The following is a 15,856-nucleotide window of genomic DNA, read 5'->3' on the forward strand; positions in this document are numbered from 1 at the left end:
GTCGCGGGTCCGGTCAACCAACCGCCGCCGCCCCCGTCGCCCGCTATCCTCCGCAGCGCACCACCACCGCCAACGTGACGTGACGTCCACCACAGCGCTTCCGCCTCCGTTTCCCACGCCCCGCCCCGGACAACAGCGCCGAGCAAAACCCCCACGCCGCGCGCGCGAGGAACCCGCCCGCCCGGCTCGAGGAAGGCGTGCCACCCATGGCGCCTCCGCTATAACAGCAAGAGCCTCGCGCGGCCACCAACCTATTTTTACACGCCGCACGCCGCCGCTTATACGTCGCGCCCGGGGAGGGACGGACGGACCCCCCCCCCCCTGCTCCCACCTCTTCCTTTTCCTCCCTCTCGCCTCCCGGTCCCGCGCCCACCGCCTCCACCTTCTCCAACGCCAAGGCGTCCCCGCACGGCGCCGGCGGTGCATGGGCAGCGGGACGACGGCGGCGGCAGCGGCGACGACCACCGGGGCGCCATGACCACCGCCGCCGCCGTGAACGCAGCGGCGGTCGCGCAGCTCTGCGCCGGCGCCCGGCGCCGGAAGCCGGCGCAGGGGCCCCGGGTCGACCTGCGCTGGGCGCGCCTGCTCCGCGTCGCCGTCGTCAGCCGGGCGCTCCGCGTCGTGCGGGACCAGCTGCTCGCGTGCTCCTCCTGCGGCGGCGGGGGAGGACCCGGCGGCGGCAGGGGCGGCCGGTACCGCCGCCTCGGCCCGCCCGCGCTGGCCCCCGTCGACAGGGGCGACGCCTGCGTCCCCGCCGGCGCCGACGACGCCGATGACGCGGCCGCGGACGACGCCGAGAACGTCGTCAGCCTCAAGGTCAGCCTGCTCGGCGACTGCCAGATCGGCAAGACAAGCTTCATGGTAATCTTGCCGCCCTTCCTTTTCGAGCCTTCTCCTCATCCTTAATCGCCATGTCTAATCGCCATCGATATTACCGTCGTCTTAACTTAATCATCCGCATGAGATGTACTCTCCACCCTCGACGCGTCTTTTTCGTCTTGTCGTTGCTGCTGTTGACTTGGCCTACTGCCTCGCCCTGCAACTTTGACGGGGGATTGGGTTTGGTTTGGTGGTACGCCCATGTCCTTGGGCTGCCTCCATGACTCCATCAATTGCTTGACTCAACAGAACCATTAGAATGAATCCGTTGCCTACACAACAAAGACGAGTTGGCGATCTCGTGTGCAATTCCTTCACCGTCAAACGAGTTGAGCTGGACTCAGCAATCAAAATGCCAAATCGAGCCTCTGTAAATCTAATCTTCGTGTGGGTGTTCGTTCGTCTGCAGGTTAAGTATGTGGGGGATGACGGGGAGGAGCAGAACGGCTTGCAGATGACGGGCCTGAATCTCATGGACAAGACGATGGCAGTCCGGGGAGCTCGGATTGCCTACAGCATCTGGGATGTAGCAGGTAAGAATCTCAAGTTTCATGAAGCAGCCACTCTGTTTCCTGGTTGCTTTGGCCCAAATGCCAGATTCCCAACAACCTCTCCTGACCATTTTTCTGTCTTGTGGAATGGATGCAGGAGACATCCAATCCATCGACCACATTCCAATCGCGTGCAAGGACGCCGTGGCGATCCTGTACATGTTCGATCTCACGAGCCGGTGCACGCTTAATAAGTTAGTATCATTCAGACCAATTTCAAACGACTCGAATTCAGAACTTCAGAGCAAATTCTTACGTATGTGGTGCTCATTCCTGCTTGCCTGTTTGATTGGTGCAGTATTCTAGATTGGTACGAGAGGGCGAGGAGATGGAATAAGGTTGGTGCATTTTCTTGTGCTCACAGTTTCCTGTACATCTCGGGTTTCCTTTCTGTAGCTTCTCCTGTTTGTAGCTCAACATGTCGTACTGACAGAACATAAACAAAAACTATTACTGATCTCTGCAAACAGTCAATTGCAGATGGGCTGCCGCCCACTTGTACTATTGCATCCCTGCAGATCACTGTTTGCAACAATTTAATATAACTCTGAGATTTGCTCGTATGCTTTTAGCAGTTTACCAGATGAACAGTACCAGCGGGCATAGTGCTTGGTCTTGTAACTGAGCATTTTCTTTTTATGTTTGTGTGTGTGTGTTCTCTTCTGACAGACGGCTATTCCAATCCTAATCGGGACAAAGTTTGATGACTTTGCTCAGCTTCCTCTTGAAATGCAATGGGCCATCGTTAACCAGGTGAGCACTGCATTTTACAAAATTCTAGTGGTTTGTCCTGATCGAAATGTTGTTCTTGGTAGCTTTGCTTCTTGGATACGGGACCTTCAGCATCTCCAATGTGGTTTTATCTGGCTAGCATAGAAAGCTGAGAACTTGCCTTGGTTCTGACGTGGGTAGCTGTGCTGCACATGCCTGTTTTCATCTGAAACGATGCAGTTCAACCAAAGCCTGAAAGTTTTAGTAACCTCAAGTGAGATATAAAAACTTTAAACTACCATGGCCCATAAGTCCATAACTGGACAGCCGTTCTTGAATCTTTTTAGGCGAAACATTTTGGGCTTATTTCCCATACTCCACATCCACAAATCCAAGCACGTCGTCGGTTGGGCACTTGCACTGTAGAGCCCCCAAATCAGAACTTGAACGGAGTACGGCAGACTAATTAGTTCTGTTCCAAACAGAGAGCACTCAGCTGTTGTTGCATCATTGAAGCCAGTGGGCCTTATGTTGTTGATCAAAGCCATTTGGGATTGAACTAGTAGCAGTTGGCCCAAACCTCAAACCACGTCTTCTGGAGACGAGACCAAAAGCTCGCCGCCATGGGCGACGAACTCAATGCGGTCAAATGTCAGAAAAAAGCTTGGCAATTGGGCATGTACTGTTAGGTTTTCGTATCTTGCCCCCATTGCCAAGTGCCGCCTCGGGTGTCCGAATTGGAGTGCACGTCAATCTTCGTCGCCGGCCTCGAGCTACAGGACGCGGATTGATGGCCACTCCTCAACGGACACGCTAAAAGGATAAATCGAGGGCTCCCTCGCATCTAATCGAAACTTTTCTCCTTTCTTTTTCGCATTTGCATCTGTATAAACTTTCTGCCGAACAAGTTGTGCGTATTATTCCTAACAGATTGGCGTGTGTGTCCTTTTCTGTGTTGTCCGCAGGCCAGGGCATACGCAAGAGCGATGAAGGCGACCCTCTTCTTCTCGAGCGCGACGCACAACATCAACGTGAACAAGATCTTCAAGTTCATCACGGCGAAGCTCTTCAACCTGCCGTGGACGGTGGAGCGCAACCTCACCATCGGCGAGCCCATCATAGACTTCTGACGAGACCACCTCCTCCTCCGCCTCCTAACAGATAACTAGGCAGCAGCAGCAGCAGCGCACCACGACCCTTCGTCCTCCCATGGGTCGGATCGTGTCTTGCTCTTTGCTCGGCGCCGGAGCCATGAGTGAGCCTCGGTGCAGGCAAGGCAAGATGCCTTTGTACATAGGTGACAGCCCCCCTGCCCGCGCAGTGCAGGGGCGTCGGGGAAAAAAAGGAAAACCGCGAAGTGTATGCAACACCCCCGCCCCGGACAGAGTGTATAGGAATCCATGTTAATATATCCACCGTTTCCTTTGCTCCTAGCATGTACAAGCTGTATCATGTTGTTCAGAAGAATTCTATGGTCTTTTTTTGTTTCGCAGAAATGTAGAATCAACCTGACGGGGAGCCGAGTGCTCGCCTGAAGGTTCTTCCGCTCCAAATGGCACCGTGTGAGAGCGAGAAAGCCTTAGTTGAGGTTCAGGATTCCTTTTTTTTTTTAAAAAAAGAAAACGATGGAGACTGATGATCAAGAATCAGGATCTTGGCAGATGATTTGGTTCAGAATTAACAAAGAAACGTGCTGTGCGGGACTCCCGCTGCGACGTACTAGCTGAGTTTCGAGGTGTGCAGTGCACGTTCGCGAGCAAGTATCGTCAGTGTTGAAATTAGTGGACTACCAGTCTGCTTCACCATATTAATTCGGGCACCTATTATGCAAAAAAAGGAGGTTAAACTGTATAAACCGGGAAAAAAAAGACGGTGAGAGGTTTACCATCTGTGCGTGAGCTCCTCGCCTCCTCCCCAGCCCCCAGGCGAGTGCATTGCTCATCCTGTTGACTCAGGAAAGAGAGCAAATCCTGTTGGAGTCAAATGGTCAATGTTATTGTTATCACGCTTGGGCCGAAGCCTAAAAGCCCATATTCCCACCTGCAGCAGACCAAAGCCCAATCGAGTGAGAGCAGCCCAAAACCGGCACCCGTACGATAGGGGGGGGGGGGGGCGACAAACCTATATGCGCTTCCGGAAGTTTTTTTTTTCTACGGGGCTTCAGGTGTTGGAGATTCGTGCACATGTTCCTATCTGCCCGACCCGCTCCCCCCACCCCCCCCCCCCCCACTAAGGGCTGGCTATCGAGTCGGCTTGGCTCGGCTCGTTACCAAGTCGAGCTAAAAGACAGGCTCGGTTCGGCTTGTTTTTCAGCTCGAACTGGCTTGTTTGGCTTGCGAGCCGGCTCGAAAAAACAACAGCTAGCTGCCAGAGCAAGCCACCAGCTAGCAAAAATAAATGTATGAATATACGTAGCAATATAAATTTTAAGTATGCAACAATCACTAAGCAAATCAGTAAAATATTAAGTTCCCAACACACATATAACACATACAATATGCATAGTCAATACATATGAGCATAAAAGATTAACAATTTAAGTTCAAATGAGCGGCTCGTTTCGGCTCGCGAGCCGGCTCGAGCTGGCTCGATAACAGACCGAGCTAAAACTTTGGCTCGGCTTGTTAATATTTTTCAACGAACCGAGCCGAACCGGGCACTAATAAGCCGAGCCGAGCGAGCTAACTGTGACAGAATCGCCAAGTTAAAAGGCTTAATTAAGCGTAATGGTCATCATTTGAACGCATCAGGCGCATTAGCTTAATTAAGTGTAACTTGACAGCCTGTTTTCAACCCACAGGCCGATCGAAACACACCAGAAGTCTCGCGTGACGGCGAGTGCAGACGGTACCAGTATGATACAATTTTACAAAATAGTAAACAATATTAAGGTATTTACAAAATGACTTTTACAAATTAAAGTTCACATAATAGATAATATCAGCGGGAGAGAGAGTCTAACCTGAGGAAGATTTTAATTATAAACCAACTGAAATAAATTGAAATAAAACGATAACTACGGAGACGTGAGAACGTCACATCGACCCACCGATTTGAATCCGGGTTAGCTCCTATGCCTGAAACAGGGTAAACAACAAACCCTGAGTATACTAATACTCAGCAAGACTTACCTGACTAAGAATATACTTAGCCCATTATCTAGACATGCAAGGCTTTTGGCTGGTGGGTTTGTTTTGCCAAAAAACATCTAAAATAGATCCTTAACTTCAAAATTTTAGCTCCAAATTATAACAATAAATTGGCTAAACATCTATGATTTGCATATCTATAGCAACCAAGGTGGAAACATAATTAATTAGATAACATCAACATTTAGCAACTCGTTTTGTTTCATTTCCTTACTACGATGTGACTCGGAGATCAAGGTGCTCATGTCCGAGAGCGACTGACGGCGAATCGATCCGATTTAACCTTGCAAGGTGAACCTAACCAACACAGCACGTATTAGCCCCGTCGGACCATACGGACCAACCATTCCCCTCCCCACTTAGAACTACAGAACCGCCCCACCTACATATAGTCAGCCGGGCTCAACGAGAGACCACCAAAAATAAACATATGCATCACAATTCTCCGCGACTACCCGACTCGCCCTAAGGGGTGGTGATGAAGTTCTGTACTTTCGAAACAAGACAGTACTAGGCTTACCGGTTTCGACTACCTCCTACTCCCGGCATGCAGTTGGTACAATTCAAACATGATCAGCAGGGCCAACAACGGTACGGTCCTCAATCGACACAGACGAGGCTAAGACACCAGGAACTCTGTCCTGTTGCCATACCTATATCTCATCATCATTTCTCCGTCCGATCTCAAATTTCCATTCATTCCATATTGCATTCCATATCGCATATACTGGAATATAAAAATAACTATAAATCTCGCGAGTAACCGAAAATTACTCGACTTTTGCCCTATAGCTCGCAAGTGACAGGAAATCACTCGACTTCTACCGAGACTTATTAAGCATAGCAGTGCAATCGACCTATACATACTAGTATACGATCAAGGGAACCTGGGGATCGTGCAACTAAGGTTCCAGACAACTTCTATAAACGTAATGCACAAGTAATACACATATAATAATTCATAATTTAAAATAATAGGTTATGCACCGGGGCTTGCCTTAATTGCAGGTTAAATTAGTTTGCTTGACGCCGAGCTTGATCCATGGCGATTCCACCTGGATGAACTCTAGATTGATCAACCGCAACTTCGTGAACGATAAGTGCATATTCCGGCTCTACATGAATGATAAAATGCTATGCATGAGTGCAATGGATGAATGCATGCATTTATGAAACAACATAAACTACACAGTGAAGTGCGATGACTACTCGATAACCAACGGATAGGGCAGTCAGTTACCGAACCACTAACTATTTACTAAACCATTATAAGAGGCAACACTAGTATATCTACTAACAACAAGAAAACTATTTTAATTAACTAAGTCCTAATTAAATTCAACTAGTTTATCAAGCATAAAATAATTATTAGCAACTACCTAAATTATTTTGGCATGAACCCCAAAAATATGTTTTTAATACAAACTAGCTAAATTCACCATGAGCAAAATAGATTTACTAAAGTAGATCATGAGTACATTCTAGTGATGAGCAAAATCTAGCATGAAACAGCTACTGATACAGTGTTCTAATTTAAATTAACAAGATTTTTCTTACATATAATTTATTCCTTAATTTATAGATATACTAAGATATGGAGAACCCAATTAACATATCAAACTATATTTTCTGGACATGAAATTTTTATAGTGGACTACACATGCATAAAATGAAGTACCGCAAAAATTTCATAATTTTTGGAATAGCAGATTTGCAGAAATTAATTAATTAAGCCTAAACAGAATTTAAATTTTTGCAAGGGTAAAAAGATCATTTTGCAAGAATTAATATTTTTCCCTTATATATACAGATGTAACCACTCTAAAAAACTAATTTTGTATGTTTACTATTTTTCCTTGATTTGTTATGCAGTCTATAAGTTTTCATCAAATGAATAGAAGTTAGAAAATCCTACCCACCGGTAAGACAGGTCACGGCCGGACCATGGCCGGCGGCGTGTCGACCAGCTCCCGCCGGCGGCGAGGACGTCCGGCGACGGGGCATGGTGGCGCGGCGGCTAGCGCAGTCGGGTGGAGCCGGCGCGCACGGCAGCGCGGCGCAGAGCCGCGTGCGTGCAGCCCGCGGTGAGCAGCAGTGTGGCGGCGGCGACGGCGCGACGAACGAGCGCGGAAACTCATAGAACGCGATGGAACGAGAGAAGCACCAGCATCAGTGCATCTCCTAGCATCGATTTGAACTGCTAGACGAAGAAAATGATGGCCGGAGCTAGGAGTTCGATAGTGAGGGGCGGAGGTGCTGTCCATGGTGGTCTGATCGTCGGGGAATCCTTGATTCCCGGCCGTGCGACGGCCGGAGCTCGGTTCTGAGGGGCTGGGGAGGGAGCTAGGGAGGTGAGGGAGCTTCGGGTGTGAGGGATTTGGAATCTATGAAGGGAAGCTCGCGGATTTTGGATCGTACGAGTGGTCTGCTTGCTCTATTCTTGCGTCCGGAGGTAGAAGATGAAGTTGAGCGAGAGAGAAATGAGGAAGAGAGCAGGCAGCCAGCTCAGGAGACGGATGAGGACGGCATGAACGCCGTGGAAAGGCCAGAGAAGGGGAGATGGCTCGCCCCTGGGCGGCCGGCGCGTAGCGTTGACGAGCCTGTTGCCGTCGCCGGCATGGGTGCGGTATGGCGATGGAGTGGTGGCGCTCGGCTATTGGAGCAGCGCGCCGTGGAGACGGCCAATCGACGCACGACAACGGTGAGGAGCAGGCAGCAAGCTGAATTGGTTTTGGATTAAGCATGTTTAGACAATTAATGAGTGGTTAATTAGCTTTCAAACACAAGGGGTGTTACACTAACGAGCCACGAGTTTTTCGTCCAGACTTAACCACCACCACCACCATCTCCTCCCGTGGGCCCTGCCGTCCGCCTGCCGCCTCCGCCAGACCGCCACTTCCTGCTGCAGGCCGACCGCCGGCTCAAGTGACCCCACATCGCGACGCTGCCCTTCATGTCCCCGCGCGCCGCGGCTGCTGCCCCACCACCTCGAGCATGTGCCGCCCCAGCTCTGTGCACCACGCCGCTGCCGCCAGAGAATAAGATACATGAACAATATATTTTCAAAAATATTGATATAGGTTTTTGTAAATGTTAGTCTATATTTTTTATAAATGTTGAATCCATTTTCTCAAAATGTTGAAATAGATTGTAAATTTTTTTTGAAGGTAGTTATTTTTCAAAATGTTGGTGTATACTCCTATATTTCTGAAAAATGTTGAATCTATTATTTTTAAACATTGATCTATTTTTCGAAAAATGTTGGATTTCAACTTTTGAAATGTTGAATGCAGACCTCTAGTTTCTAAAACCACGTTGATCTAGCTTTTAAAACCACAATGCTTAACCGGCTTCCACGAGTTATATAGGGTGTGATTGGTACGCTGCACAAGGGTCTACCCAGGCTTGCGTAATGCAGGCTAGCTTGTTTGGTAGGCATCAAGGCCTCAAGGGAGTGAACATCAGGTCCTTCATTGTTTAATTTCTTTTGCTTGTGAAGATGTCCAGTGTGCAGCGAATTGTTGTGAGTAAGCAGCGTGCTGTGATTTTGTTTCCTGTCAAATGATTGAGTGAGTTGATTTGGGAATGCAGTGCATTTTCTCTCTTTTGTTCGATTACAAGTTCGAATTCATGTCTTTGTTTCATTGGAATTCACGACTTGCTAGCTTCTCCGTGGAGTTAGACAGCGATGCTTGCTAGCTTGAATGCCATGTTTAGGCTAGTTCCAATTATTACTTTCACCTGTGAATGACTAATCTCTGAGGGGGAAAAAACATTCTCAGTTCACAGCACAGAGGTCTTATTTTTTACTTATAGCATTCTTTCTTTTAGGTAAAAGAAAGAACTAAAAATAATGCAAATAGGTGACTGAAGTTAAATTCACCACCTTACAAGATGGGTGACCACACTCTTAGAAATCCAACCAACCAAACAAGGAGAAACATAACCAGGCTTATCTTATACAGGTCAACCAAACACAAGCCTCTTGTACTGAGCTGACCAGGCTCAAGCTAGCCTGGCTTAATTCCTAGCCAGGCTAGACATAAGCCAACAAACCAAACAAACCCATAGGAGCCTGGAAGTGGAAGAGAGCAACCTGCTGCGGTGTCCAAGAAGAGCTGCCCAAAAGCTACTTCTCGCCCGGATTCTGCCAGCCTGCTAGCGCTAGGGCTCCTGCGATGTGCAAATGACAACATTTCACATCGATCTATGCTGCTAGAAACTGAACTTTAGATATGGAATTCTGCCCATTGTGACTGCAGGAGCAAGGTTCTACATGCCCATTGTGACTCAGGGAGCAGGGAAGGACCAACATGTGCTCTACATGCCGAATACATGGTTCTTCAGAGTTCACAAAATGCAGAGTGCATGCAGTCCATTCTCACTCATTTTCAGTAGTCCACAGAGATGTCATGACTGGACGTCCAAGTGCTACTTGTGCAGCTGCGTTCCTACTTCCTACAAGTTGGTAGTTGACCATTCTTGCAAACTCTTTGTGTAGTACACTAGTACTCCAGCCTTCTAGTTATTGCAAACTGCTTTGCTATCGCCACAAATCGCAGCCAGGGGACTCCTAACATTTTAAGAAGAAAACGAAAATGCATCCTTGGCCTCTCAAGTCGCCTACAGCTGTTTCGGAAACAGACTGCTTCCATGTCTGCATCAGGTTGGAAAAGGGTGAAATATGGTAGGCTCACTTGTTTGTTTTTATATGTGTTGACGTTCTTGGAATTATATGGTACGCTTTTCAGACGTAACTTTCCGTTGACCATTTCAGAATTATAATGGTTATTTCTTGATAGGTGCCGATATAAACCCGCACAGGGATGGCCCGATCTTCACGACAGTAGGTTCAAGAACAAAGATAACTTTGCTGCGAATAGCGGTTAAATAGCTTTATACCTGCCAAGGTTGTATACGACCGAGTGACGGGGGAGAGACACCGAAACCTTGAGGACTTCCACTCGATCTCCGAACGATCGCAGAACCACAATCCGGGACTAATCCATACAAAATGACGCAGCCGAACTGGCAACCGTTGAGCACGAAGTAGGGGACCTCAGAGAGATCTTTCTCACAAGTCCGAGAAGAACTCGCAAGAACAAAGGTGTAAGACACTCGTCAGCAAATCAGCTGGAATACCATATCGGTTTATCAAAAATGATCAAAAGACTCTTTTCTGAGTACACATAGAGAATATGTATATTAGGAACAACCCTCCTAGATACTCCCTCCATACTCAAAAAACCTGACGTTTATGACAAGGTTTGAGTCAAACCTTGAGAATATAAATCATGAATAACTCTCAAGTTGTTGAGTTTGAAAATGTAAAAATTATATGAATAGATTTGTTTTGAAAAATACTTTTATGAAAATATAAATATATCACTTTTTGATAAATATTTTTAGAGGAATAAGAAGTCAAAGTTGTGTTTTGGAGACCGTGTCGCTGTCCTAAACGTCAAGTTTTTTGGGTATGGAGGGAGTAGATATGAACTGAAGTCTCCACATTGGAAGATAGAAGGCCAACAGGTGAAGCATTCACGAGATCATCTTCAATTCCCGCGCGTCTCCTGGGCTTCTGCGCAGTTTTCAGTAAAATGACCATTTCTCCCTACTCGGAAGTCGAAACGATAAGCCGTTTGTTGGGTGTGAAACTAGACTTGATAAGCTTTCCACACATGTGTGGCATGCGCCATGAAACAATGTAGAATGCTACAGTCTTGTACGGGAAGTTGAGCAAGATAAATCTTCAGGCAGACTCTTGACATTCTGAGCAGTCTTCAATGATTCGATCATAAATCCTGATTGGGAAGTCTAAATGACATGAAACTTGTTGGGTTGAAAAGTAGACTTCATAAGCTTTCCAACGGGTACTCATGGGCCTTCAGATCTTTCGGTAATCAAGAGTTATGGGTGTTTGTTTTGGTGGTCCGAACTGGTGGTCCGAATTGGCTGTCTGAACTGGTTCGGACTGGCTGTTAGTTCGGACTGGTCCGAACTGGTTGACGTGAATTGGTTGCCTGATTGCTTGATGTTCCAATCTTCTTTATGTACATGCCTAAGTAGAATCAAATTAGAACATTTAGGCAGTATAACATCCTCAAATATATTGAAGTTAGTTTCAGATAGGAGTGAGTTCACCTCTTTTCGGAGTAATTTTGCACGGCTTCGTGTAATTGGTCCATCATAAACATGTTTATGTGTAACTTGAGTAACCTCTGGGGGCATGTCCTCATCATTTCTACTAAAAATGGTTTTTGTATCCCTGCATCTCCCCCCTTCTGCCTACAAATCTTCCAACAACTAACTGGTATTATACTGCATCTATGATCCTGCAATGCATCAATGATTGCTGTAAGCACTAAGGGGCCAAGCCTTCCTGTAACAAAGGCCAACAAAATAAATTAGAACAGCGTTTATATTCTAAGCTGTATCCACATTTACAAGTAGCCAACATCAAAGGTGCACCATCTGGATGATCTGAAAAAGCATGAAAGAAACATCTGAATTGCAAATTATAAAATGCAACGGCCTTTAAAGCACTAAGAGGTTGATCCTTGGATCGTGAAAAGGGTATTTGCCGCCTGCGCTGATGGTATATCAGCAGTCCCAGAAGCTGAGCAACAAAGTCTGCTGACACGGGGACCACGCAGAAGAACAGAGTAGGCAACAGGGGCACAGCAAGATCAGCTACGCTCCAATGCTGAATCCATCGCAAAGATCTCAGTGTGCAAATTGCACAAGGCTTCCCATCAGGGCCATGCTCCCCTGCAGTGCACCTGTCACCAGCAAGAGAACGACAAAAGCAAAAGCAATGGTAGCTGGATGCATTCTGAACCACACGTTCTTTTGGATCTTGAATTCGGAGGAAACAAAAGGGCCAAGAAAAAAAAAATCTGATAGTCTTATTCAGATGGTTCCATGTCCCTCTACATCATCATAGTCATGGTGAAAAGGCGAAGAAATGAGCAGCTCAGGAACACTGGTAGCTAGTCCTATATATAAAAGAAAATACAAAAAAAAGAGAGGATCTAATTATATTATACAAGGCGTTCTTAGATACGCTCATGAGTCATAGGCTGTTATGTTCGAGCACCGAGTCGATACGCGGTGAATTGGGACCATCTTGATTCCAAGGCATTACTGCTTTGCCTGCAATGTTGAATGATTTTTTGTCAAAATTCAGCTTTCAACTAATACTTGTCTACCTACCTAGGAATGAAGAATTCAAACTTTCAAAGTAAACGTGGTGAATTACCTGAGAGTAGATGAAGGTTCCAAGAATGGCAATGGCGGCTCCGAGCGCGTTGATGGGTTGAACGGGCGTTTGGAAGATTATGATGGACGCGACAATGACAGAAATCCTCTTCATGGTGTTGCCGACGCTGAATGTTAGCGGCGAGATCTCATCCAACGACATGTAGGATACTTGGTTGTACAGGTGGTAGAACACGCTCTGCGCCGCCACCCACCTACATCCACAGAGGAACTCTTAGCCACATGAATCAAACTGAATTATCACAGGAATATCGGAGCAATGATTTCTGTTTTCTGTCAGAACGAGCAGAAGATTGCAGACCAGAGAATTCATATCTCTCTAGTCGCTACCATGCTCTGTCCCTACACAAGAAACTGCTCTTTTTGGGAGGCAACCCACCAGTAGTATACTATCTTTAGATACTTCTCTTCAACTTTGTGACATTTCTGAATTCTATGGTAACTAAACTATAAGGTGTTTCATGCTACTGTTTTGAAACCAACTAAGCACATGGAATTCCGAATAAACACAAAAATATCAGACGGCATGACAGTTGTGAGAGTGCAATGCGACGTGAGTAATCCAATGAGCATGTGAACTCACCAGACGAAGTTGGGACCGATCTCGGCGACTGCTTTCTGCCAGCCTGCTGCCCACACCTTGGGCCCCTCCATGGCAATGGCGAAGGGGAGGAGGATCACCAGGGACATCATGGAGAGGCAGGCGTAGTAGTTCATCCCGCTGACCGACTTGCCCTTCATCCCCTTCTTCGAAAAGATGTTCCGGAAGACGAATGCGAGGTTGGAGATCATCGCCCCCATGAATCCTACATGGGTCGCACAAGACAGATTCAGCATTTCTTTTTGTCGAATGACGCTGTCCAGACTTCAGAGTGAACATGTTCCAAGAAATAGACTTCAGGTGTAACATCTACCACAAAATCTCTTTATCCTCGATTGGTGCTAAAATCAGTATGCAGTTTCTTAAAAAACAAAATTATCTACGAAGACCTGAAGATACAATCCCACCTGTGATATTTTTATCATTTATCTGCCATATAAGTATCAGTATCTGAGTATCTCCGAGATTCAGGAAACGGGGATTCGCATGTCACTCACCAACCATGTTGAAATTGAGCTCGGTGACGGCGGCGAGGGCGCATCCACCGATGATCGGGAGGAGGGAGAAGTAGACCGGCGCTGGGAAGTTCTCGCCGAGGAAGAACCTGGAGACGAGCACACTGAACGCCGGCTCACCGCTCTTGATGATGTGCGTGAACGACACGGCCACCTTGGCCATGCTCACCGTCGCCGCGACGTGACCGATAGTGTGCGCGATGGCCACCTACCCGACATGTCTCGCATCAGGACGAGGAGATCTCGCAAGAACAGAGCGGATCGAGAAGGCTTGCCGTCACTCACCGGGGAGAGCGCCTTCCAGAAATCGAGGTCCGTCTGCGGCGCCTCGGCGATCCTGGTGGCCCAGGACGCGAGCATGATGGCGGAGCCGGCGGCGAGGGAGAGCGTCGACGTGAGCCACGGGTACGGGAACGCGTTGAGCACCTTCTTGTTGTAGATGTTGAAGATAACGTTGAGCGCCCACCACGTGGCGAAGTAGACACCGATCCTGGCGCGGCGCGCGGTCTCGGCGGGCTCCGCCGGCGCGGAGATCTCCACCGGCCGGGCGCCGTCCGCGGTGGCGGCCGGCGGCGCGGGGGACGAGGCGCGGTCGCCGCGGCCGGCCACCGCCACCGCCACGGTCGCGAGGACATGCTCCTGGCGGTACAGCGGCCGCGCGGAGACGGAGAGGGTGAGGGGCCTGGTGCCGGCGGGGGGCAGGGGAGGGAGGTGGAGGGGCTTGAATGCCGGCTTTGCGGTGGCGGCCAGGGCCGCGGTGGGCTTGACGGAGGCGGCGGCGGCGGTCAGCATTGTTGCGGCGGGGAGGGTGGCCTGGGCTGGCAAGTATACTTCTCGGGGTCTTGTCGGAGAGTGGCAGGCGCGCCTGCAGCTGCGGCGGCGGTTGTGTGTGTGTGTGGTGTGTGATGGTCTGATGGGAAGGGGATGACGGGGAGGAAGGTATTTATAGGGAGCGCGCCAAGGAAAAGGGAGGCGGTTTTGGAGTTCGATGCCTCATGCTCATGCCTCTTCTTCCGCAGATCTTTTCTTTTCATTTCACCCTGGGGTTTTTCCTGTTTCTATGGTATATCTTTTTTATTCATGTTTTTGTGCTTTTTTAGAGGCAGGGTTAGGATTCGAAGTTGGTATTGGAATGTAATTTACAAGCTGCAATAATTTTTTATCCATATGTATTAAGAAAATGCAGAAGATTAAATGTAACCACATCGTCACCCCTAATATGATGGTTAGAATTAACATATCGATATTACCAAGAGCACACGATTTTAGTGTGAAGTATGAGAACAGTAGGGCGCATCTAGTCTAGTATTTATGGCAATACACTTTCCTATAATATAAAATATTACGATTTTTGTGTGCCTATTAATTTACAAATGTTATAACACATCTGTAATGCAGTAGAGTAATTTAGATCCTTTTTAAGAAAATAAGTGACTCATTGAAAGGGACACACATTACATCTCCTAAATTTTAAATGACATCTAGCTCTGCTGCTTATTAAATTCTTTCATAGTTTTGCACATATATATCAAGTTCCTTTCGTTACAGTACCATTACATGGAAACAACCCCACACATTTTTCTCATTTCATGATGTTGATGTGAGAGCTACATTTTTGTACGTATGTGATTTCACGTGTTTCTGGTATAGACTTTGAATTGATGCAAGTCTCTAACATATTTTACCAATAGTTTTATACATGTTTAAAATTGACAAAAGAATTTTTCTAGTATTTTCGGAGAACTTGTTTTATGCCAGATGACAAGTAGAATTATTTTGGTCATTGAAAGTAACATGGTAACACTGGCTTTATTTGCCTGGAGCATGCAGAATTCGCACCATAATCAAAACGGTCTTCCACAATTCTGAGTTCTGACCATGTGGTAGACTTCAAAGAACACAAGTTGCTTACTTGCTTCGATAAATTTCACCAACACAGTGAAGTTTATACAAAATTTAGAGCAGATAACATGTCCAATAAACACTATTTAGTATGTAATTAGAACTAGAACATACAATAAATTGACCTATCAACTGTTAATTGTTCAAACTCTCAACTAATATATTTACATGCATAAACTCGCCGTTGATTGCCATACTTTAAACAAACGCAATAAAAATATTTTTCTTTGATCTCTAAAATGTGGAGGAGCTCCGAATGCACACATC

At 47.2% G+C, this 15,856-nt stretch overlaps 2 protein-coding genes across 2 annotated transcripts; one reads left to right on the forward strand and one right to left on the reverse strand.

Annotated features, from left to right (window-relative positions):
- The first annotated feature begins 474 nt into the window (after positions 1 to 474).
- Positions 475 to 3,629, forward strand: LOC120689829 (septum-promoting GTP-binding protein 1-like). Its single transcript, XM_039972254.1, has 6 exons — positions 475 to 861; positions 1,289 to 1,412; positions 1,528 to 1,624; positions 1,729 to 1,768; positions 2,100 to 2,183; positions 3,107 to 3,629. Exons 1-6 carry the CDS (start codon positions 475 to 477, stop codon positions 3,269 to 3,271), a joined length of 897 nt encoding a protein of 298 aa, XP_039828188.1. The 3' UTR covers positions 3,272 to 3,629.
- Positions 3,630 to 12,169: 8,540 nt separating this feature from the next.
- Positions 12,170 to 14,596, reverse strand: LOC120689836 (glucose-6-phosphate/phosphate translocator 2, chloroplastic-like). The gene is made up of 5 exons (XM_039972265.1): positions 13,973 to 14,596; positions 13,670 to 13,895; positions 13,155 to 13,377; positions 12,552 to 12,765; positions 12,170 to 12,445 (listed from the first exon to the last, which is right to left on the reverse strand). The coding sequence occupies exons 1-5, from the start codon at positions 14,477 to 14,479 to the stop codon at positions 12,434 to 12,436; spliced, it is 1,182 nt and encodes a 393-aa protein (XP_039828199.1). The 5' UTR covers positions 14,480 to 14,596; the 3' UTR covers positions 12,170 to 12,433.
- Positions 14,597 to 15,856: the final 1,260 nt, after the last annotated feature.

Source organism: Panicum virgatum, chromosome 2K (genome assembly GCF_016808335.1).
Source record: "Panicum virgatum strain AP13 chromosome 2K, P.virgatum_v5, whole genome shotgun sequence".
In the NCBI taxonomy this organism is placed as follows: Eukaryota; Viridiplantae; Streptophyta; class Magnoliopsida; order Poales; family Poaceae; genus Panicum; species Panicum virgatum.